Raw genomic sequence first — 22,127 nt, forward strand, 5'->3', positions numbered from 1 at the left:
TGGGGTGACTATGTTTGAAATTTCCACTGAGAGGGGAACTGAATGTTGTAAATTCCTTGTTTACTCTTTGTTTTGCAAACCTTTAATCTAATTTGGAAAATAATTTATTTGCTAGTTTGGCTTTGACAGGCTATTTACTTGGAGTAAGTTCATAAAGACTGTGTAAAATTGAATCTATGCCTATGCAACTGCCCTTGCCCATGATAATTCAGAGCTGAATATCTCTCAATGACCTTTGGAATAGTGTGAGGAAATGGATACAATCCAAATGGGTTGTGTTCCAAAGGAATGCATCTAGAATAGGTAGATGACAGAGAATATAAAATCTTACTTGTGAATTTGCCTTAAGAAAGCAGGATCAGTTATCTTGGTGAGTAGATGAAATACGGTTACTGAAAGTGATTAATTCCTTAGGAAACCACCCCCTAGGAAGTTACTTTGCATACCTAGACCTTTCAAACCCCTGTATTCAGAAAGCTTGCTGGTGGGGGACAATACATCACTGTATCTAAAAATTGCTTGAATGAAGCTCCTCTTCTGCATTTTCCCATGTGGAGGCTTTCATGGCTCTGATTTTACTCCCTCAAACAGCTTGTACATGCTGAGTTACAAAAATCCCTACACACAGGCAAACAGCAGGCATTAAGTAAATGAGCATTCAGTGCATTACCCAAACAATAAAAAGCTGCCCACAAACCACACGTAAATGACAAAGGAGAGGTTAGAATGACTGCAAGCAGTGCGGAAGGGTGGAGGGCTTCTGAAAAGGAAAGAACAGCAGCTCTAGCTCTCTTTCTTTGGAAGTAAGGAATATATTTTTAGAAGCAGTTAGCCCAGCCTATAAACCAAACCACAACTGTTTAGTCAGTGAATATATACCATTTTCAGGCATTTCCTGTGATGAGCAGAATGCCCAAGAGACTGGGTGGAAAGCACCAAATACTGCAAATGTAACAATGGTTTTGGCATGGCTTACTGCACAGGAGGGCCTGCATGACAGCTGTAGGGTATCAGAGAACCACTTAAAATGCTGCAGGGTAGCTGCTCTCTCTCATTAGTGTAACACACCCACTTATTCATGCTCATAACTGATGACAAACTAGTATTACAAGGTATTAGGATGTTTTCCTTTATGTTTTCTTGGGTACAGCAACACAAAATTGTTATACAAATAATGAGTCACATGGCAGTTGGGGTGGAAGGGACAGCATTTGTTGGCAGAGTAACAGTTCTGTGAAGCATACCAGTGACATGTCCTTAGCATGAGAGGTTTCAATATTGGAGCTTTTCAGTGTTTTTTGTGTGTTGTTTTATAGCTACGAGACATTGCACATTGGCTTGACAAAAAGCTTTTGTGGGTGGTGGGGGGAGTTGCTACACAAGAACCCTCTCCTCAGTTAGTGAGGAATCAAGAACTGTAAACTCTAAATGCTGATGCCAAAGAAACAAATCCTCAGGAGCACTAGGCCAAGGACCACACTGGTAAACCAAGCTAAGTTCCTGTCTCTCTTATTCATCCAGAGACCACATGGACTTAAACCCTGCATTTCACATTCTCCCTGCTGCACTTGCTAGACTCTACCTTTTGTCTAATTTGGCTCCACACCTGAGCACAGACTGACTACCTCCACAGGGAAGTGAGACTTTGTGTTACTGGATCAGTTCTGACACCCTGTCACTTTATGGCCAAAGTTTTTGTTGAATTAAGATTGGCAGAAAAATAATACCCCTTTCATCCCAACTGGCCTCAGATATCAAGAGGGGCTGGGGAAAACTGGGATTATTCTGAGTGATAGGCAATTCAACACTAATGAACAGAAATTCAGGGCAAATGGGACACTGTAATTCCAATTATGTTCAATAAGAACTACTGCATTTTCAAATTCACAAATGGTGTGATACACTCTAAGTCTGGTCACATCCAATGAACTCTCAAGGCTGGCCTAGAAGTCCAATCCTGATTACTCCCACAGCCAGGTGCAACATACTGTAGTTTACTGAGCAATACACAGACAAGATCATATCAGAAGACTCCAGGGAGAACTCATAGCACCTTCCAGACCCTAAAGGGGATCTCTGATATGCTTTGAAAGTGTGAAGGAAGCAGCAGCAAAATGGAAGGCTGTAGGTTTAGGAGGAGGAAGTGCTAATTTTTGTAACTAACAGCAATGCCCCCATTGGCACTCAGCAAAGGAGCCAGGGAAAGCCAAGAAAATCAGGATTTGAAGGCAAATCTCCTGTGTAACAATTCCACTGCATTAGGTTTTCTTCCTTACTACTCTCTGCATTTTTTTTTTTCAATTATATAAGTTGCCAACAACCAGTTTAAGAAAATATTCTCTGAAGTTCTCTGAATAGAGAGCAAAGACAACTGTTGTTATATGACATTCCATCATTAAAATTATTCCTTGCTTCCCTTCCCACCACAAATACAGTTTTGTTATACCAATTTCCCTGAGACTTGGTAGGTTCAGAGCTACACTTTCACCTTTAATAGTCTCCCTTTTCCTAGACATGACAGGTTTGCAGAACAATTTGTTTAGATCCAGTCTTTTAAAGGTTGGGAAACACATGCTGCACCAAACACCTGTTGTATGCCAGTGTTTAAAAGATTGTCAATCTTGGAAGTGTTTAGTTTTACTTTCTTCCTTCATGGCACACAGACCTTAAATCATTCACCGTGGTAGTCAAGCATGATAAAACAGAGCACTCTGATTGTTTCAAACTAGAGTACAGTGACAGAAAGCAGCTGCAAGGGTACACATTTGTCTCCTTCTGTCTCCCAGGACTAGCAAGGATGAAAAAGTAGGATGTGAACAAAGAGCAAAAGGGCTACTGATAAGAAAGGGAGTCCAAGGATGATTCAGAGTGATCTGAGCATCACTATGACAAGGAAAGTGATTGTTCTGAAACTCAGAGCTTTCTGCCAGGCTGAAAATGCTTTTGTTTGTCTGTTTAAAATGAAGTCAAGCCGATTATAAAGCAGGCTTTTATACAAGACCAAGAACTGCTACAATTAAATGACACACAACTTTCAGGGCCAAGATCTTTATCCTGCAAGTTGCTAGCTATGTTGAGGCTGGGGAAGCAATCTCAGATGCCATGGATATTAGCAAGGGAAGAAGGCTACTGTGAACTTAAGAGGAAACACTCGAAGTACTGCAGGATGAAAACTTCAATCACCAAATTACAAGAAATTAAGTTAAAGGGAAGCATTAGAAAGGATGCAATTATTTTAAAGGAAATTACAAAAGATACATATGCTTGCATTTGTGGAGAAGCTGCCTGTTCCATGAAAGAACTGCTTGTCCTCTAAAGCGCATAGTTAATAATTATCCCCCCAAAAATTTGTCTGATGCAGCTATGAGCAATAAAGCCACAGCATGTGCACAGTGAGAGTAATGAATATCACTCTATCTATATGGAGCATTTATAAGTACTCTTTGAAAAGTCAGATTTTCAAATCATACACATTTTTCAAAAACAGAAAGTAAAAACATATTAGAACATCAAAATTCCCCAAACCTCCCTCGTCTACATATTATTTCTGATTTTACAAGTTTTTCTTTTTAATTAACTGCAGTAATCTAAAAATTCAAGTTTCTGAGATCCCCTTTAAGAATCTGCATTTTTACCTCCCACAAGAGATACTTTGACTCTGTTCTTCATCTTTGAGTCCACACATTACAAATGCAAGTATGCCCAACACACCCACTCCTCCTCTCCGATTTTAAGTTTCTGCTACGTGTTTGCATCTGAATTTCTTCACATCACATAAAAACTCTGCAGACCACGTGATATAGTCCTACTGTACTCATGGACACTTTTAACATACACATGACATCAATATCTGTGGTCAGCAGGCAGAGATTTAAAGTACACCAAGTTCAAAGCACCTGCTGATTTCACAAACACACATTCCTAGAAAAAATGAAAGACTAAAGGGTGTGCACAGAAAGAATCTTTATTAATATATTGTAGTACCAAGCTTAAAAGCTCTTAAGATATACAAAAAAACCTCATCATTAAGATTCTTCATACCAATTCCTTCTACTTTACAAATACAGTATTGTGTGCAGAACTCTTGAATTTTTACTTGGGGAAATAGGTCATACAGATGAAACTCACATGTGATGACGTGCTTGGTACTATCTGTCTTCTGCCACAGAGAAGATCAAATGGCCAGTGCTATTTATTAAAGCCAAGTTGAGTTTTTGTAATGAGATGCATTTCTCAAAATTACATACCAAAATACTTTAATTAAAACCAAAAGTATATAGGAGAGGTAAGGTAATTCAGAAGTGCTGAACAAGAAGGGATGTAACCACTGAGGTACCAAACAATCAGCCCTGCCCTTGTACCACAGCGCCTAACTCTGGCCTCACCCAGACCGAAGCTCCCAGGGCCCCCTCGTGGTCATGACATACACGATAATTGCAGATTATTATTATTGAGCACCTCACTGCACCTGCATGCTTTTCAAATAAACAGAGCCAGTGAGAGCACCCCTGTCATCACTGCCGTGACAGTGTGCTGGCAGACCTTAACTAGGGCACAAGAACCTTACAGGCAGCGAGTACCTGGGGTTTTCCCAGCCTTACTAGAAGCTGAGACACTTCCAGCACTTCAAGTAAATTAGAGCTGTACAAATTACCATACCAGAGACCAAGACCCTGTTTCTGTGGATGAGAGTGCACAGGAAGCAAAGATCAGGACATGTATTTGGTTACAATACCATAACTCCACTCCATAGCCTTCTATAGCTCAGGACTTGATACCACAATGGTGTCTTTATAATTAGGAGATAAATTTTTTTCTTGAGCTTGCCCAGTCTTTTTCTAAGGCCCATCAAAGATTTTAGCACTCCTAACTTATGGATGAAAAGAGGCCAGAGGTGCTCTCATTAGAGGCAGTATTTCTCAGTTCTGCATGGAAATAGATGCATATAAAATTATTCTTCCTCCGTAATACTGAAAGACTCAAGAACCATTACCACCTGCAAATTCAGAAACAAGGATTTAGCAGATTTTCATATGCCAGAACAGTTGCAAGCAGCTTACTTATCCCAAAGAATAAACCTGCTCCTCTATTACAGAGGTCACAGTACTTGTCCTTGCTTTGGGACAGTGTCACAACTCACAAAGCTGAAAAAAACCTCACAAAGTGAAAAGAAGTGGACAGTGATAACAGTGTCATTAAGAACTAAATTAAGTCTGAGGAGTGCCTCATTTAAAGGTCCACATTCAAGCCTGAACATGACCTTCCATTCTGTTTGTTAAATGTGGGGCTCAGACATTTCTCCTCAGATGTTCACCATGATCCCTCTCTGCCAAAGCTATCTTTACATGGTTTAAATCAAAATACTACCTTAGGTCATGTTTATATCCCCATTAGTTAAATTGATACAGGTAATTTTGTAAATATTCTTTACCTCTCTCATTTATGAAATGGACTACTGTATTTTAAGGCAAACACAAATATCCTCTTAGGAATATGCCATGAATCCATGGATATTATTTTATTACCTATCCAGTTCAGAAACAAACTTATGTATAGATCTCCAGGTTAGATCCAAAACAGGAAGTCAGGTACAGTTCAGGTTCCAAAATGTCTATTTCCCTGTAAAACACCCACAGCATTTCTTTGTTTCTGCTGTTTGTTGCACAACCTTTTAAAACCAGCACATTTCCAAAACAGCCAGGAACTTTTCACAGATGTGTTTTCAGTGTTCACAAGTTAGGCAGCCCAGAATTGTAAGTACATTTTAAGTATTCATACTTCTCTCAAAACTGAGGATATGTTGCTCCTGCCAGATGTTACTGTGATGGTACACTGAGATTATTTACCTGGCATGTAAAACAGCTGGAGCTCAAGCTATCCCACTTAAAAACTTCAATAAACAACCAAAAAAAACCCCACCTAAATGGAGCTCAATTGTTGGGGCATAACAAGGGACTTCATTTTCAGTCACTATCACGATTAAGAATGACACATATATCGGACTTGAACATAAAGACGTGTCCTGTTCTGATAAGCTGAAATGAGACTTTTCTTTCTCACTAGCTAATTTAGCCCTCCCCTTTTTAAAAATAAATAAAAACCTTTTTGCTGACAGCATCATTCTTGGATGTCCACCTCCTTGTGCACCATGTGAGAACAAACCACAAATCAATAAATCATAATTCTGTTCTGCAGCAGAATGTCTGAAGTAAACCCAGTTTATGACTGACTGAGCATTTAATCCTTGCAGTTTGAATACTGGAGCTTTTATGAGAGTTTTCAAAAATGAGGTGATAGGTCTTCTAACAGGAACATCAGCAAAATGTCAGGAGTCTTATGGGAATTCCATTAATATTTCTTCTGAACAGATGATTTAAACCACTATCTGGAAAACACAAGAAGTTTCACTTAGACTAATAGATGGTGACATAATTATCTGTTTCTAGAGTGTAATGGACAAATTGTTGTAAGTTTTATCAGCAGGTAAGTGTTTATCCTCTGAGTGCTGCATATTGCATAATCCAAAAGCATCTGACCATACTAAGTATTTTATTAAAAAGCATTCAGTTAAGCTTAATATCTTATAGGCCAATCTCATAAAACTACAGTAACTACAAATTCAACTATTTAACCTAGTACACAAGACTTCTGAGAAGCTTTCCAGCATTTTATAGCAGTTTTTTCAGTGTTCAGCAGATGTTTCTCTATTTGCTAAACAATATCAGACTGCAAAATTGCTCTTACTGTTGATAGATCAATAATGACACGGGAAAAGTCATTATCTCCGTGGCAACAGAGTGGCAACTGTTGGAGGAATATTGCGCATGTTGCTGCTGCGCTCTGACAGTCATGCCTCGGCTTCCTCATGCTGCTGCTCTCTCTGCAAGCCTGGTATGCCCAGGGTACCAACAACCAAGGGCACCTCTTAGACTACAGAGGATTAACCTACAGCTGTGGTTATATGATTTCTGAAAGAATATATACTCACAGGGTTTATTACACTTGAGCCTGATGTCTTTATGTTACTTATTTTTAATGAACCATCCCTTTGTAGAAATAGCTAGGACAAAATTCAGGAAGGCAAATAGCACAGTATTCTGTTCATAGCCCAATATTTCATTGAAAGAAAACACTTAGTTGTCTTTAAGAATAAAAAGATACCTTTCTTGTCCATCAATTTTTATTTAATTCCACTTTGACTCCCCAGGATGTAAAAGCGGCAGGAGTCTTTATACTTGATTAAAATGACAAAAGAGGCCACCTCTTTTATCATTTAATGATATTATATTTAACACTTGTTATGTCTTTCTATACTGAAACAGTCCAACAGATAGGAAAACATACTTTTACTCTGCATAAGTTACTGCAGTTCCATCTACCATGAACAAGACTTTTTTTTTTCAATACTGCACAACCTTCACCATGTTAATCACAATTAATCACAGAAAGCAAACACTCCTCTCTGTCTTGATCAGCACGGCTGAGCCTGGCTTGTGATTTTCTTGAAAGCAAAACATACCAATTCACAAATTACATGGTGTTCATCATCAACATAATGTATGAACTTTGTCTTCAGATTAAACATAGAAAGCATTTCCTCAAAAATACATCTACGTTTAGATACTGCAACACTGTATTTATTCATGACCTAGTCACATGAGATGACAAAGAGCAAGTTTGCAACAATTCCCTTTGCAATCTGTTCTTAATAAATTTAAATAAAATGAAAGAGAAGTGATCCTGAGGGTGGCTTAAAAAAAATTAAAACAAAGTTGCCAGTCACGCATCAGCTGGATTCCACAAAATACAAGAATTAGGCAAGCACTCTTCTGAACGCTGAAAACAAGCTGGTCTTGTTTGCAAAGCTCTCACAAGAACAGAACTGGATGGTAGAAGTTATTTTCCATACAAATGTAAATAAGACAAATGATCACTAATATACCAAAAGTCCAGATGCAATGTAAATTAGCACTCAAAATACACTGTAACTTGTTACTTGTGAGAGACCGTATTCTAGCACAGAGGAAAACTCTTTAACATTTTCTTCTACTTACAGGATAGGCCCTGCTGCTTTCGGAGACCGCCACGCTCTGCGCCAAGTTCTTGGAAACAATACGGCATGTGCCCAGGAGAGCAAGCAAAGCTGGCTGCACAGGCGGCCGTCTGCAGGACACGTTCCAAATGCAGCACTTCTCTGGCTGACATTCGGCAGCCCTGCCCTTGCTCCGGCACTCACTGAACCATCCTTTAGCGCAGGCAGCCAAGCCGTCTTGCTCCCATTTTTCCATGCCGCTGCCAGCCCTGCCAGCTGCTCGGGTGACAGCACAAGCTGTGCAGAACTACTCGGGCCTCCGCTCTCAGCACCGAATCCGAACGTGCAAAGCGCCGCTACCTTCTGAGGGACAAACCTCCTCATTCAGCCCATCAAAAATCAACCAAACCCGGGCAACTGAACGCAGTCAAATCGGTCCCCGACACGGCCAAAGCCAGGAAGGAGACAGAGCCATGCTTTGCCAGCTGCCCACAGCCTCCGCCGCCTGCGGGGACAGAAGGTGCCGACTGAACGGGGGAGCGGCTCCCCGCTGCCACCGGCGCACCCCAGCACGCTTTAGCACCGCGGCTACTCCCGCGCAGCCCGGCTCCATCAGCCCCTTCTCCCCGGATTTCCCTTGACCCAAACACAGCCCCAGCCCGAGGGATCTCCACCACCGCCTGCACCACCGAAGAGCCGGCGGGTTAAACCCCAGACCCCACCCGAAGGCCGGCGACGCCGGCACAGCCCGGAGGACCCTCGAGGGCCCCCAGGGAGAGACTGAGCACAACAGCGGCCGCCCGGCAAGGCCTCCCCGCCGCGCTGCTCAGCCCTCCCCGCGGCCCAGCGGAGCCGCCGGTGCTGGCGCGGGAGGGGAAGCGCGGCCGGTCCATGCCGGGGATGTCGCAGGCCCGAACAGGAGCAGCAGCACCCACGCGTGCGGACACCACCCGGAAGCGGAAGGAGCCTCACACCAATCGCCCACCGCCCACCCGAGCGTCCAGGGAAAAGCCCCGCCCTCGGGCAGCCTGACCAATCGCGTCCGCGGAGGGGGCGGGATTAACCAATCCAAGTTAGATTGACAGGTCTCCCTCCCAATGCAGCCGCAGCGCTTCTGTTCTCTCCACTAGGAAAGCGAAGCCGCCTTAGGGTTGCTGGGCGGGACAAGTCCCGCTGAGTCTCAGCGCTATTGGCTGTGGGTGCTGATTGGCGGGTGCCTGCACCTATGTGGGGGAAGCTCTCCGACGGCCCGGCGGCCGTGCGCCAATGGGCGGGCGGTGCGGGTGCGGTGCGGCGGTGCCGGCGGCGGGGCGATGAGAGCGGCGGTGCGGACGGGGTGGCGGATCGGGGCCGCCGCCGCTTTGCGGGGCCGGACCGGGCGCCCGCTCAGCCAGGCGGCCGAGGAGGGCGGCGGGGCTGAGGGCGGCGGCGGCTCGGGGTCGCGGGAGGCGGTGGAGCGGCTGGTGCGGGAGCACCCGGTGGTGGTGTTCATGAAGGGCAGCCCGGCGCAGCCGCTCTGCGGCTTCAGCAACGCCGTGGTGCAGATCCTGCGGCTGCACGGCGTGGAGGATTACCGCGCCCACGACGTGCTGCAGGACCCCGACCTCCGCCAAGGTCAGCGCCGGGCCGGGCCGGGCTCACCTCTGGGTGCCGCCTCCCCGGGGCCTGTGCAGCCCAAGCCGGCTCCTGGTGGGGACAGAGCCGGGGCCGGTTCCCTGTGGAAAGGGCCCTCGGGAGCTGCCGGGAGGTCGGACTTGTGTTAACTCCCCTGACTTCGGGCACTGTGGGAGCGGCCCCTGTCCGCTTGTCCCACCCGTAACTTGACTCTTGCTTTGTTGGGTGGGCTGGCTTGGGCTCTGTTCTTTTTTCACGAGGCCAGCATCATGGGGAGAAGGGCAGCGGAGCTGGGGAAGGGTCTGGAGTGCATGTCCTGTGAGGAGCGGCTGAGGGAGTTTGGTGGTGTTTAACCTGGACGAGTGCCATGGTGTCTGCACGGGTGACCTTATTACTCTCTACTATTACATTAAAGGAGGTTGTAGCCATGTGGGAATCGGCCTCTTCTCCCAGGCAACAAGCGACAGGACGAGAGGACAGTCGTAAGTTGTGCCAGGGGGGCTATAGGTTAGATACTAAGAGGAATTTCTTTCCAGAAAGGGGTTACTAGGCATTGGGATGGCCTGCCCAGAGAGGTGTTGGAGTCACCACCCCTGGAAGTGTTTAAGGAAAGCCTAGATGGGGCACGTAGTGCCATGGTCCAGTTGACAAGATAGTATTCAGTCACGGATTGGATTCAATCATCTCGGAGGTCTTTTCTAACGTAATTAATTGTGTGATTCTATTTGGGTGTTAGTAGAACTAGAAGTGTATTGCAGAGATGTGCCATTGAGGTTGCTGCCCAAACGCCCTGGTTTGGTTTTTGTGACCCTCCCCGTGTTCAAGAGGTCTCAGTTATCAGCAGCACGCAGTTGTGTGTGCAGGGTGACGCTTGGAGATCGGGCTCTTTCTGCCACGCTGCCTTGCCTGGTTCAGAGATAGAGAGCTGCATTAAAGACTCCTGAAATACTTTGTTACCAGGTTTTGTCTTTCCTGTGAACAGTATAGGGAAATTTCATGTATGGCTTGGACTTGTACTACTTGATTCCCAGCTGGTACTGCCTGCTGGGATTCTCTTGATAAAGTACAAATTTATGCTAATCATTTGCACAAGAAATATTTAGTAATCGTTTAACCATTACTGCACAAGTGGTAGTAGCTATTCTATATACGGGTTTTTTTGCCAGATGTGGAAAGCTAGTAATCTGTTCTGGTAATGCTTTTCATCTTTCCCTCTTCAATGTGCATAGCTGACTGTTGAAATTCTATGTGGTTATTTGAGAAAGTTTTAAAACAAAAGAAGTATATACAAGTATATAGTAATTAGGCTTGTAGGTCTGTGGCATTAACAGTTCTTGCCCAGAATACACTAAAATGTGCTTTAAAGCCACGTGCTGGCTTGTATCAGGTGACTTTGTTCTCCTTTGTTTTTGGTGTCATCTGACTAACTCAGTTTTTTATTAGTTCTTAGCTAAATGGCTGATTTCTCCAGTCTTTGTTCACTTTTCAATTCACAACTATAATAGTTGTTATGGTCTAAAAGCTTAGATACTGGAATTTCTGTGTAATTACATCTTTTTTTCATGAAGGCTGGTTTTGTTCAAGTAAATCTTCCTCTGCCTTTGCATGTGAACAAATCGTGGTAATTTTCTATACTTTGTTTACATATCTGAATTTATTAATTGTACTGTTAACTAGAACAAACTCTTAACCTCTTCCCACAACTCATAAACTAAAAAGGAGGGGAAAAAAACCACTGAAATAAAACCATCAACATTTAACTTTTGGTTAAGGGGGCTTTTGTGAGCCTCTGAATGGGCAATGAATTTATAAGTTATAGTCTCTGAGCACTTGACCATGTGAATAGATAGTATTTTCTTTCTGTGTAATTTAAATTTTTCTTTCACATGAACTTGGGCTTGTGCTAGGTAATGAGAAAGGTTATTATCCTACTGGCTTTTAAATTGTAATTAGTGTCTTGATCCAGCCCTCCAGTGTCTAAGCTACATAGAATGCAGTTACGGAGTGTACCCTTGCACAATATCCTGCTGGTTCTCAGGTGCTTAAAGAAGTTGTTCTGTTACTTTCCATGCACCAACTTTGGTACCTGTCCAACTGTGTAGAGGGCCAGCTCAATTTATTATCTGGATCACTGGGCCTGCAAGTTGAAGTAGCAGTTTGGACTGTGAGCTGAGTGCCACAGCTAGCACAAAGAACTGAGCTTTGAAGATTTGGGGGAATAACACAGCCATTTTCAAGGGCAGCAGAATTCTTGTACTGCTTCAGGTGTATTACCTACTGCACCCTAAAGCCAGGAGAAGACAGGGCTGCTCAAAGCTATAGTTCTCTAAGTTGCCAGCTGTCTTTCAGCAGTGACTGTCTGAAGGCCAGGATCTGGCCTCAAGTGCCAGACAGTTATATATGCAGCATGTGAGCCTTTCTAGGCTCTCTCTGTGAAGGTAGTCTGCTCTGCTCTGCACTGCACTGCATGCATGCATGCATAGTGAGGGGGTGTGGAACTTTTAGCTGTGAAAGTATCAAGTACATCAACAAAAGACTGATCTGCAAGGAGATTGCTGTATGAGAGCTGGCCACCAGCTTTGTGTTCACCTGAACCTAACATCAATGTCTGAATATATGTGTGCTTATACATTTGTAGTAGGCTCTTGGAGGAAGGGTAGTTCAGGCATGTCTGGATTGCCTGTTGGTTTCTTTCCTGTATCTATTGAAACACCTTATTTTTAGCTACTTATAGTTCCATTGGTGAAGCGTACCCTGTGCTAAAATATGGCAAGCTGTAAACCTAGAGCAACTCCCCTACTTGCTTCTTTACCTAAAAACTCAGATCTGTGAAACTAAAGTTATTGGTACTTCATGTGATCTATCTGAACTGTAGCTGAAGATACACTTCCCTGATACACAAATCCTTCCATATCAAAGCTGGTTTAAGAGACCTTGGCACCCTCTTGGGCTCCATGGCAATTCAGGTTTCTCTAAGTCAGTTCTCAACTGATGGACAGCATAAACTGTTGGAGTAGTTCACCCTCAGATTATTTTCATTATTGTCTCTTCATTATCTAAGCATGGGATGCTGCCAAGCAGGTGTTCTTGATCCTTCCTCCCACTCTTGGCTAGCCTTCCCTCAGTAAGTATCAGTGTATCAGTGCTAATGGTTCTCAGGCTTTGGAATCGGCTGCACAGAGCAGTGTTGGAATCCCTGTCCCTGGAAGTCTTTAAAAGGCATGTGGATTTGATACTTGGGATATGGTCTACTGGTAAGTAAATGATGGTGCTGAGTTAACAGTTGGATTCTGTGATCTTAGAGGTCTTTTCCAACCTTAATGATTCTGTGATGTCCATGAAATGTGCTCCTTTTCTGGAGCAAGTGTGGTAGGAATCAGTGTTGCTTGATTCAGTTCTTTGATGTGGCCCATCCTTCATTAGTGCTAATGCTGCCAAGAGAGGCTGACAATTGATAATTGGAACTGGGGAGAGGGGTGGGGGTGTGCTGGATACCTGTTTCAGTAGCTCTTTGCACTGATCTTGGTTTCTCAGTTATTTTCATTGTGCTACCACAGGTGTCAGACTGAACCCCTGACCTGTGGAGTGTTTTTCCAAAGTAAACAGCATTTCAGAGCAGAAGCTGCAGCTTCTGAAGTACAGCAAAGAACCAGTCTGCAGAGAGGTTGGAGATCCCTTGGGATGTCCAAAAGAATCACCACAAACGTGCATCCCGAGTGCAGCAAGCGTAGCCCAAGCTAACTTTAACATCACTGCAGCAGTGTCAGTAACTGCTGCACTGAGGTGAGGCTTGGGGGGCCAGTGGAGGGAGCATTCAGTTTGTGACCTGGGAGAGCCCCAGCACAGAGGCATTTAAAGCAGCTTGTCCAGCACGTGAAACACAGCACACAGAGCAAATGAGCTTGATGTATTCTGACTTTTATCTGAAGCTGGATAGGTCCTTGAAAGTACTATCAGTGCTTGTATATGTGTGCAGTTGGGTCCTTGAAGAAAATATTTCTGAGAAAGAATTATTGGTGGAAATGCTATCTTGGAATGCCCATTAGCAGTAGATTTATTATGCATAGCCCTTGGTTCTCAGTTCGTGTTTAGCATGGTGGTATCTGAAGAAAAATGAGCCCTATTTCATATCTGCAGTGGCTCTTTGACCAGGGTCATCCTTGGCATATCTTAATCATGGAGCACAGTTTTTCATTGAAATTTGGATAGCTTAAAAGATATTTAGGACAGTTTAAGCTGTTTTGAGTATTCAAAGGCCAAAGAGCATTTAAGAAAAGTAAGTGCAAGTTGACATCAAATCTTAAAAATTCTGCAAGCTAAGGAAGGAGTTACAAGTGATAATGATGGAGGTTAGATGGTTATGGGTTCCCTTTGGCCTTGATTTATATGCTAAAATTCCTATTTTGGGTTTATGAAACATTGGTTGTCCATGCACAAAATCTGAAGTCAGTATAAAATCTCTTAGCTGACGTATGTAGTTGTTTGGAACAATTAGTCACAACAATCTTTTTTTGTCTAGGCTACTGTTATCTTTTTAAATCTTTTTAGGCTACTGGATTTTTTAAGCATGTTGCATTTTGCTAAGGAGAATTATTAGCTATATTGCATCTTTTATATATTAAAGTAATCCCGTTGTATCTTTTTGCACTTACACATATTTATTAAAAAAGAAAGTGGTTTAAGTTCCAATAAAGCAAGCATACTTTCCTTACATGGTTACTTTTTTACCTTGAATATTTTGGGCTTTGCCTTTTTAGTCTCTAGAGACTAAAATGTTTTCTAAGGGGAAAAACAAGTTCTCTTGTTTTTATCTTGTATAAATATCTCTTGTAATATTTGTTGGTGAGGGGTTGGCTTACAAGTTGAGTGGACTCTGATGTTCTGAAAAGGTACTTCTGTAGGCTTAAGTTTGCTATATGGGTTTTTTTTCTGCCTTTGGCAGAAAAATTCCAGGCACTGCATGTTGGAAATACATAAAAATGTTGAATTCAAAACTTGTCACCTAATCAAATGCTTATGGTTGTGTTCTAAAAATAAGCAGCAGTAGGTTTTAGCTGTTTTCTCTGCCACAGAAATAATGGCTTTGTTTGAAGGGTCATTTAAAAATTGGCAAATTAGATACAAAGATTTTTCTATGTAATTTTTTGTGTGATGCCTAAGTACAAGCTAGTTTCAGTGTGTATCATCAGATCAGTTTATATTTTTGGGTGGTCTTACATTTCCTTCTCTGATGTATAGTTTAAAGCTTTCATTCTGTACTTCATAATTGTGACTTGAGCTGTGTTTTGTTAAATGAGTACTTTTAAAGAGACTTCAGCCTGTGTGCCCCTCCCATGTGCTGTAAGGTCTGGCGTTGAAAGATAAAGCAATTTGAAATTCGTAAGGCCTCTACAGGGGCAAATGTATCTTGCAGTTGAAATTGCAGGAATAAGTGTAACTGTATGAGTACAGAAAGAACATAAAGTATTTTAAACTCCCTCTGGGAAACATAATAGAAAGTAAACAGTTCTCAATATTTTTCAATACTTCTCATTTCTGTAATTGATTGAAAGAGTCAAGTTTTCTTGTTGGGAGTAAGAGATGCGGTGTTTTTCCAGTTCCTGCCTGAAGTCAGTGTAGGAGCTGACTCCATATCTTTCAACCCACATCTTTGAGTTGGGGTGAGAAACAAACTTAATTCTAACATAAGGGGTTTTTTTTCTGATAGTGCTCCTGTTACATATATTTTTGCCTTTATGGGAAAGAAATTAGAATATTAGTGGTAGAGTCAGGTGGGAGCAATGCATTCCTTTTAAAGTACCATTCTATTAGGAGAGGGGGGGAAACCTCTAATATTTTTTTTTTTTTCTTATTCAGGAATAAAAAACTACTCCAACTGGCCTACCATCCCACAGGTGTACCTCAATGGTGAATTTGTTGGTGGCTGTGATATACTCCTCCAGATGCATCAGAATGGAGATCTTGTAGAAGAGCTGAAGAAACTAGGAATCCGTTCAGCACTTCTGGATGCAGAAAAAGACCAAGAGAAAAAGTAAAATGAGAAAAAACAATAAAAAATGCTGTGACAGGAATAAAGTAAATCTTTGATAAGAACTTGTTGCCCATAAAGCCTTACATTCTTTAGGTCGAGGAAGGCATCTGTGTGAACTGACACTAAGTGAATGTCTCTTAGCTCATGGTAAATGTAGTGATCTTGGTATTTTGATTTATGTGTATTGTGAAAATTCGAGTATAACCACTGCACTGTAAAGCAAAGGTTTGTGAAAATTTGTGTTTTAAAAGAGTTCATTTCTAAAAGCGCTTTTCTTCTTTGAGGTGGGAGTAAACCAAAAGAACTAATAATATTTTTATGGGTTTTACGTGTGTGATTCTCTGTTCTTTGATACATGAACCTATACAAACAGCATTTGCATTCCCTTGCTTCTCATGAAAAAAACATTAAGTAATAGTGCATCTGTTCTTCTGTTCAACTCCTGGTGATAAGACTTCCTGAGAGCCTGTAAAACCTGTGTAATAACATACAGTATAGGAGAAAAACAGTTTTTCAATGATATAGGAGAAAAAAGATTATAAGAAAATGCATGAAATATACTTTTATTCCAAAGGGTAAAAATAAACAGAACTTGTACAAGTACATGTATAGTGGTCATTACTACTTTGTAATTTTCTGATGGCTTTTAAAACTGCTGAGAACTGTGCCTAAATATTTTATAAAACCTTTTCTACCTCTTGCAAAACAGCTTTTTCCCCTGCTCATATACTTTGTGTATGGCAGTTCTGTGTCTGCTAAAATGTGGGAATTGTGTATGGCTTCAGTATTCTAGCTTGAAATAGTACAGGAGAATACTTCAGTTATTACTGTAATCTTGTATTATTTGCTTATTATCTTTTTGTATTTGTTGTGTTTCCAAGTGTTTTCTCCTGACTGATGTGCTCAGGAGAACATAGTCTTCAAATGTGGGATTTACAGATTAAATGTTCGTGTGGGTAAGATGAGTGCAGCAGAGAGGTTGCTGAATAGATAAATATTTCTTTGTGGAAAGTCTCTGAAGTGTTCAGTACCTACCTAACCACATTTCTCTAAATGAAAACTATAAATTATATTAACCAGTGTAGCTTCAGCTCTATAGCAATACTGCTAAGGTTAAAAGCTAACCAAGCTATTTTTAAATGCAGTTTAATTAATATAAACCAAGTCTGCATGTGAATTAGACAAATGGTTGGAAATAAACTGTGTTTTATGTTGATTGTCTGCAGTAGTTGCTCATTATTTTAAATGTCTAATGAAACTTACACTACTTTTGCTTTGAAGCCTAAGATGTTTTCCACTGCATAGGATATGAAATGTGTTCTGGAGAAAGAAGAAATTATAAATGGTCAGTGAAAGACAGGAACAGGACTGGAACCTATAGACAGGAGAGATTTGATGCAAGTTCTGGTTCTAAATCTCTCCTGCCCACTTAAGCCAGCAGTGGAGAAACCAGACCAGAACATTCTGCAGAGGATTTACCAAACTGCTAACAGTAAGCTTACTGCATAGCTGTAATGCAGTCAGGGTCAGCAGGATTTTATACAGTGTGTATGTTGTGTGTATTCACTTGGTCACCACAGCAGCTCTCTGGAGGTCTCTGTGTGACCACTGTGGAGGAGGAAGTTCCACTTGGGGCAGTCACTTGTGGCTGTAAGGCATGGAGGTGTGAGTGCAAGATTTTCTCTGTTCATGTGCCACATCACATCATGCAAAGCTTAAGGTATCGATGAAGGCTTGTTCTGAGCATTTGAATTCAGATTAAATGAACTTCCTTATGGCTAATCACAAGTAGCTTTTGCCATTCTGAATATAAAACAATGTTTGGAAAAAGAAGTAAATTTCAGAAGTCTTTGGTTATTTGTGTTGTAATTCAAATATTGAAATGAATATAAACAAAAAGGTAATGAAGAAAATTTAATTATTTTCTGCTTCAATAGTTAACTCTTAGTCTGACTACTAAATAAATCTATTGAAAAAGAATCCCCCAAATTTGCTGTTTCATAGTTCTCTAGTTTTCTGCACAAGCTGTGCAGAAATTTTTCAGTAATATCTGCCAGCAATTTTACATAAAGGGAACTTTAGCATTGTCAGATAGTCTTTATCCTCTGTGCAGCAAATTTTTCTCCCAGCATGAGTTCCTGCTTTTAAAAACCATAGAAGTTTTTCTTTCTCTACTTTCTTCCCCTCTTTAGATTTTAATTACTTGATTAAACCTTTGCATAACATACATAGTACTGTTTATATCAATCTCTACCTGACTGGAACACGTTATTGAGCAAGTAAAAGCAACAGTGATTCCATAAAGTGTATGTTACCAAGCCACAGTGGGGAATGAAGTTGGGACTTCTGCCTGCATTCCTGTACAAGCCGTGCATTTCCAGCCAATGTGTGCATGAGCAGTTGCTCTATGTTTATAAAAAGGATCATGTTGAACCAGCTGCAATAAAAAAATGACCATCTACTGAAATTGTAAACTTTGTATGTTTGCAAAAAGCTTTATTTTGTTGTTGATTGAGAGTATTTTCCCTAAGAAATTAGTTCTAGGGGATCATTTTAGAAGATGGACAGTATTGTGCACTCTGCTCATCATTCTCTGCTGTCCCTCAAACTAGAGGCAAAAGGGGGACCATGTGTTTCCAGTCCCAAAGGGATGACACAGATAATCTGATTTTTTTTAAGAAAAAAAACTATCCTTCTCTTAAGGAGAGATTTGCACCTGCTTTTCTCATGCTCTTAGGCAGTGGGTGAAGGCAGCTGATAATACTGGAGTATGGGGTGACTGTGCTGAGCTAGTACTGGGGGGGCAGTGCCAGCTGGAAGGATCCATGAGGAATCCTTGGTCAGGAGGATGTGACAGGTTCTGCAGAGGAAAGGGTGAGGTTTTTTTTCTCCCCAGGAGGAGCAGTTTGTCACAGGCAGTGAGGGAGAGGATGGGGGAAGCTGCTACAGCTGCTTGTTCTTCCTGAGTAACTGCCTTAAAATGAAGAGGTAATAGTGGTCAAGAGTGTGTCTTGGTGAGCCGACTGAAGTTGCTGAGGACAGCCAAGATCAAAAATGGGGACCTGCCCTTGCCATCTTTGGTGAAGAGAGAGGCAAAATGGCCTGGTCTGCTGTGGTAAGGATAGGGCAGGCGGCAGGGCTGGGCAGGAGCGTTGCCAGCTGCAGGGCTTCTATGGATCCAGGTTGGGTGTGCAGAGCTGCAGTCCCATTCCTGCTCTTTGTGTTCTTGTGTGTTGTGTCAGGCAGGAATTCCAGCTGGCTGCTCCTCTGGTGAGGTGCTGCTGGATCCATCTTGGCTGGCTTGCCCTGCTGAGAGCTTAGGGTGAGATATTTCTGAATGCATGTAAATTTATGGGGGATTGTTATTCTGTTACAGGGTTGTAGTATGAGCGTTTGCCAAACTGGAAACCATTAATTATTTACATTTTATTCTGAGGATGCCCTTGGTGTTGTTGCTGTGCTGAAAGGCTGAACTGAGCGGACCAACCTATCTGCCAGATCATAAATTAAGATAATCTTTTGTATTTGCTAGCAGTTCACACCTCTTAGATATGAAACAAGATGCTCTGGTTTAAGCAAATGAGATTGTTCATTTCATATTCCGAAGCTGATCTACTGTCTTATACCTTCACCAAAGCAGGTCCTGGTGGGGAGCAGAAGGAAGCAGGTTGCAAACACTTGCTACTGTGCTGCTAATTTTGTGTTGGGAACATTAAAATCAATTAACACAAAAGTTGTTTTCCTGAGAAAACAGCTGTTAACAGCTTAGGGAATATTAACAGATTACACTGTGAGTGTGTTTCTCAGCCCTAATGACTTGCCTTAATTTTGCTAGCAAATGTTTGGACATGGTCAATATTCTTCATTGCTCGTCTGCTCTGAAAAAATAACTTTATACCATCTAAATGCCCTGAAATACTTAAATGCCTTTATTTTAGGTCTGACAAACATGTAGGCTTATTTTCCTGTTCTCACTGAGTTCTCTGGTTCTCTTAAAAAATTAGGCTCGAAATCTTTGGCAGGACTTTTCTGGGAATCTGTCGATACTAACAAAGTGCATGGAAAGCAACCAAGCTTGAGAACATGAAATCAAAGAATTGTACCAAGGAAAATCTCTCCTGAGATGTCACCAAGAATCCCAGTAAGACCCTGGCAGTGCCTGCATTTAAGAAAGGCAGTATTGAAAAGCAGAGCTGGCAGCCTGATCAATATATCCCTGTCTAATCTGATTTGCACATCCCTTCTGCAAAACCAGATCTTACACGGGGTTGTTCAATATCCATATTACAGGACAGTGGAAGAAAAAACCCACTGATTACTTACAAGATATGAGTCTTCTCTAAATTAAGTAATCTGTGAGCAAAGGTGGAAAGACAGTAAGAAAGAGCAAAGAGAGTGGAAAGGGTTTGGATTGTTAATGGTGCTGGTGGTAGGTCAAGCTTGCTTTTTGGCTGAAAGAGTTGAGATGAACACACTGCTCTGTAAAGGGCTGTGGTTCATTATCTGGTTTTGGTTTTTTTCTTCGGGATGCTGGTTGTTCCATTCAATACCTCTGTCAAAGCAGTGCTGTTTCTGATGTGACCTGATCATGGCTATAGAAAGCCCTCAATGATTTAACTGCTTTCCTGGAATCCCCCAGGGAAATCAGGTTCCAGTTACACAGAAAATAGGACTAAAATGGCTAACTGGATTCAGGTTTTCTTTTCAACAATTTTCAATCATCCAGCTTCTTGTTATGCCTTGATTCTCTGGAAGTGAGGAAGTAGGCCAGGAGCAAAGAGTTTTGGTTACAAAGACCATTGTAGTCCATAAAATCCGTGGTGGTCATAGGGTGTAGCTGAGATGAATGCACAGTGATGTATGTAATCAACAAGCATTTGTATCTTCCCAGTTTGGAGAATCACATCTTAATTGGATCATAGAAATGCTGGCAAGACAGCAGGCTGCTGGCTTATACTCCCCTTTCAAGAAGAAACAAAACCCTTTAAGGGTGACATTTATTCTCAAATGACATTAATGTTTTAAGACCTTTAGAATCAGAGTAAATAAATAAACATCTTTAAAGATGGAGGGAGTCACTAGAAATGTTTTTTCTAGCTGTAGAAATACGTGTAATCTCCAAAGGACCTTGTTTACCTTAAGTACCTTAATGCAGGTGGTGATGGTTTATAATTATCTAAGAAGACTCCAAAGGCCAAGTTCAATATGAATTTTGAAACAACTTTGCCACTAAAAGATGTTAATTTAGCAAACAACAGGGAAAATACTTTTTTTCTTTTCATTGTTGCAGCAATTTTACACAAAAATCCATGAGACTGCTCCTGCAGTCTGCAGGAGACTGCACAGGTGTAGGCATGTGTGTCTGTATTTAAAGTTGTGTGTTGTCCCTCCTAATTTAAAGCTTGCACGAGGGACCTACTTAGCATTTTTTAAAGAAGTGCTTCTGTAAAATTTTGCCAGGCATTTAAATTAAGTTTAAAGGGGCTTTGGATGAACATTGAATTAGAAAAAAATCACTGATGTTAACTTTTTTTGCTTATTATATAAGCACAGGCTTCAAAGCATGAAGGATTTTATGTACAGTTTAGCGTCAAAAGAGTGAAACAAATCTTCACTTTGCAGACTAATGAAAACTGAAATACAGAAGTGATTTGTTACTTGTATGGTAATAGCTATAGAGAGAATAACGTTTTGGAGCATTTAGTCTTAAATATATGATCTAGTGAGTGAAAGCCACACACTTTTACAGGGTGTATCTCAGCAAGCTTTTTAGAGTTTTCAAATGCACACTACAAGTATCTTTGAAATACTACTACTGTCAGGCAGGATTTCCCCATTGGATGGTAATACTATGAAATCTACCATTTCTGCTCTTTTCCATCATTTCACTTGTCTAAACTCTAAACAGATCTTCAAGTAGATTTTTTTTTTTCTTGAAGATAATACAGGTATTCTTTGAGAAGCAGCACTTTTTGATTACTTCAAAGAGGATGTGTTCCATGAAGACTGGGTACATATTTATACCTTCACAGCTCAGGAAGAGAGCAGATTTAGGGCTGGTATTCAAAAATGTGTTGTATGCTTTATTGTCTTGTATGCTTTTCTTAATGCTGATTTAAAAAAAAATACACAGATCTTAGAATCCTTCAGCATTTCATCTATTTACTCATCCATCTGTGATACTCCATGAGAGACGAGCAATAGGACGTGAAAGGAAACATTTGCAAAAATACTGATAGCGCCTGAAAGGAAAACAAAGAGAGGAGACGGGTTGATGGCAGAGGGAAGCTGTGGAGGCTGTTCCCGGGAAGATGCTGGGGGGCGAGCCGCCGGCAGCCGGGCGAGCGGCCGAGGCCACCCAGGAGATGGTGCTGTTGGACCGGGGAAGCGGCACAGCCCTGACCCAGAAGCATCTTTCAATGCGGTCCTCCCCGTTTTCCATCTGTGTTA

General features: G+C 41.7%; 2 protein-coding genes, 1 long non-coding RNA gene and 1 other non-coding gene across 7 annotated transcripts in view; 1 reads left to right on the plus strand and 3 right to left on the minus strand.

The window, feature by feature from the left end:
• SYNE3 (spectrin repeat containing nuclear envelope family member 3) overlaps window positions 1–3,738 on the minus strand; it is a 59,939-nt gene extending 56,201 nt beyond the window's left edge. Inside the window, exon 1 of the mRNA XM_086891940.1 lies at window positions 3,636–3,738. Within this exon, the coding sequence (XP_086748066.1) occupies window positions 3,636–3,669 (34 nt within the window). The 5' untranslated portion in view covers window positions 3,670–3,738. The remainder of the gene's footprint in view (window positions 1–3,635) is intronic.
• A 210-nt stretch (window positions 3,739–3,948) lies between these two features.
• On the minus strand, window positions 3,949–9,154 carry LOC111929843 (uncharacterized). 3 transcript variants are annotated; one of them, XR_015287680.1, is made up of 3 exons: window positions 9,066–9,154; window positions 8,051–8,537; window positions 3,949–6,381 (listed from the first exon to the last, which is right to left on the minus strand). It is a non-coding gene; the product is annotated as an uncharacterized LOC111929843 (long non-coding RNA). The 3 variants fall into 3 exon arrangements; XR_015287679.1 differs by lacking the exon at window positions 9,066–9,154 and adding an exon at window positions 9,025–9,062; XR_015287681.1 differs by lacking the exon at window positions 9,066–9,154 and adding an exon at window positions 9,005–9,047.
• On the minus strand, window positions 6,667–6,939 carry LOC111930030 (small Cajal body-specific RNA 13). The gene has a single exon (XR_002864999.1).
• Window positions 9,155–9,296: 142 nt separating the features above from the next.
• On the plus strand, window positions 9,297–16,893 carry GLRX5 (glutaredoxin 5). 2 transcript variants are annotated; one of them, XM_086891945.1, is made up of 3 exons: window positions 9,297–9,646; window positions 10,062–10,128; window positions 15,503–16,893. In XM_086891945.1, exons 1-3 carry the CDS (start codon window positions 9,346–9,348, stop codon window positions 15,555–15,557), a joined length of 423 nt encoding a protein of 140 aa, XP_086748071.1. In that variant the 5' UTR covers window positions 9,297–9,345; the 3' UTR covers window positions 15,558–16,893. The 2 variants fall into 2 exon arrangements, with proteins under 2 accessions (XP_086748071.1, XP_023782932.2); XM_023927164.2 differs by lacking the exon at window positions 10,062–10,128 and having other exon boundaries at window positions 9,318–9,646.
• Window positions 16,894–22,127: the final 5,234 nt, after the last annotated feature.

This window comes from Cyanistes caeruleus, chromosome 6, assembly GCF_971803275.1.
Source record: "Cyanistes caeruleus chromosome 6, bCyaCae1.hap1.1, whole genome shotgun sequence".
NCBI lineage: Eukaryota > Metazoa > Chordata > Aves > Passeriformes > Paridae > Cyanistes > Cyanistes caeruleus.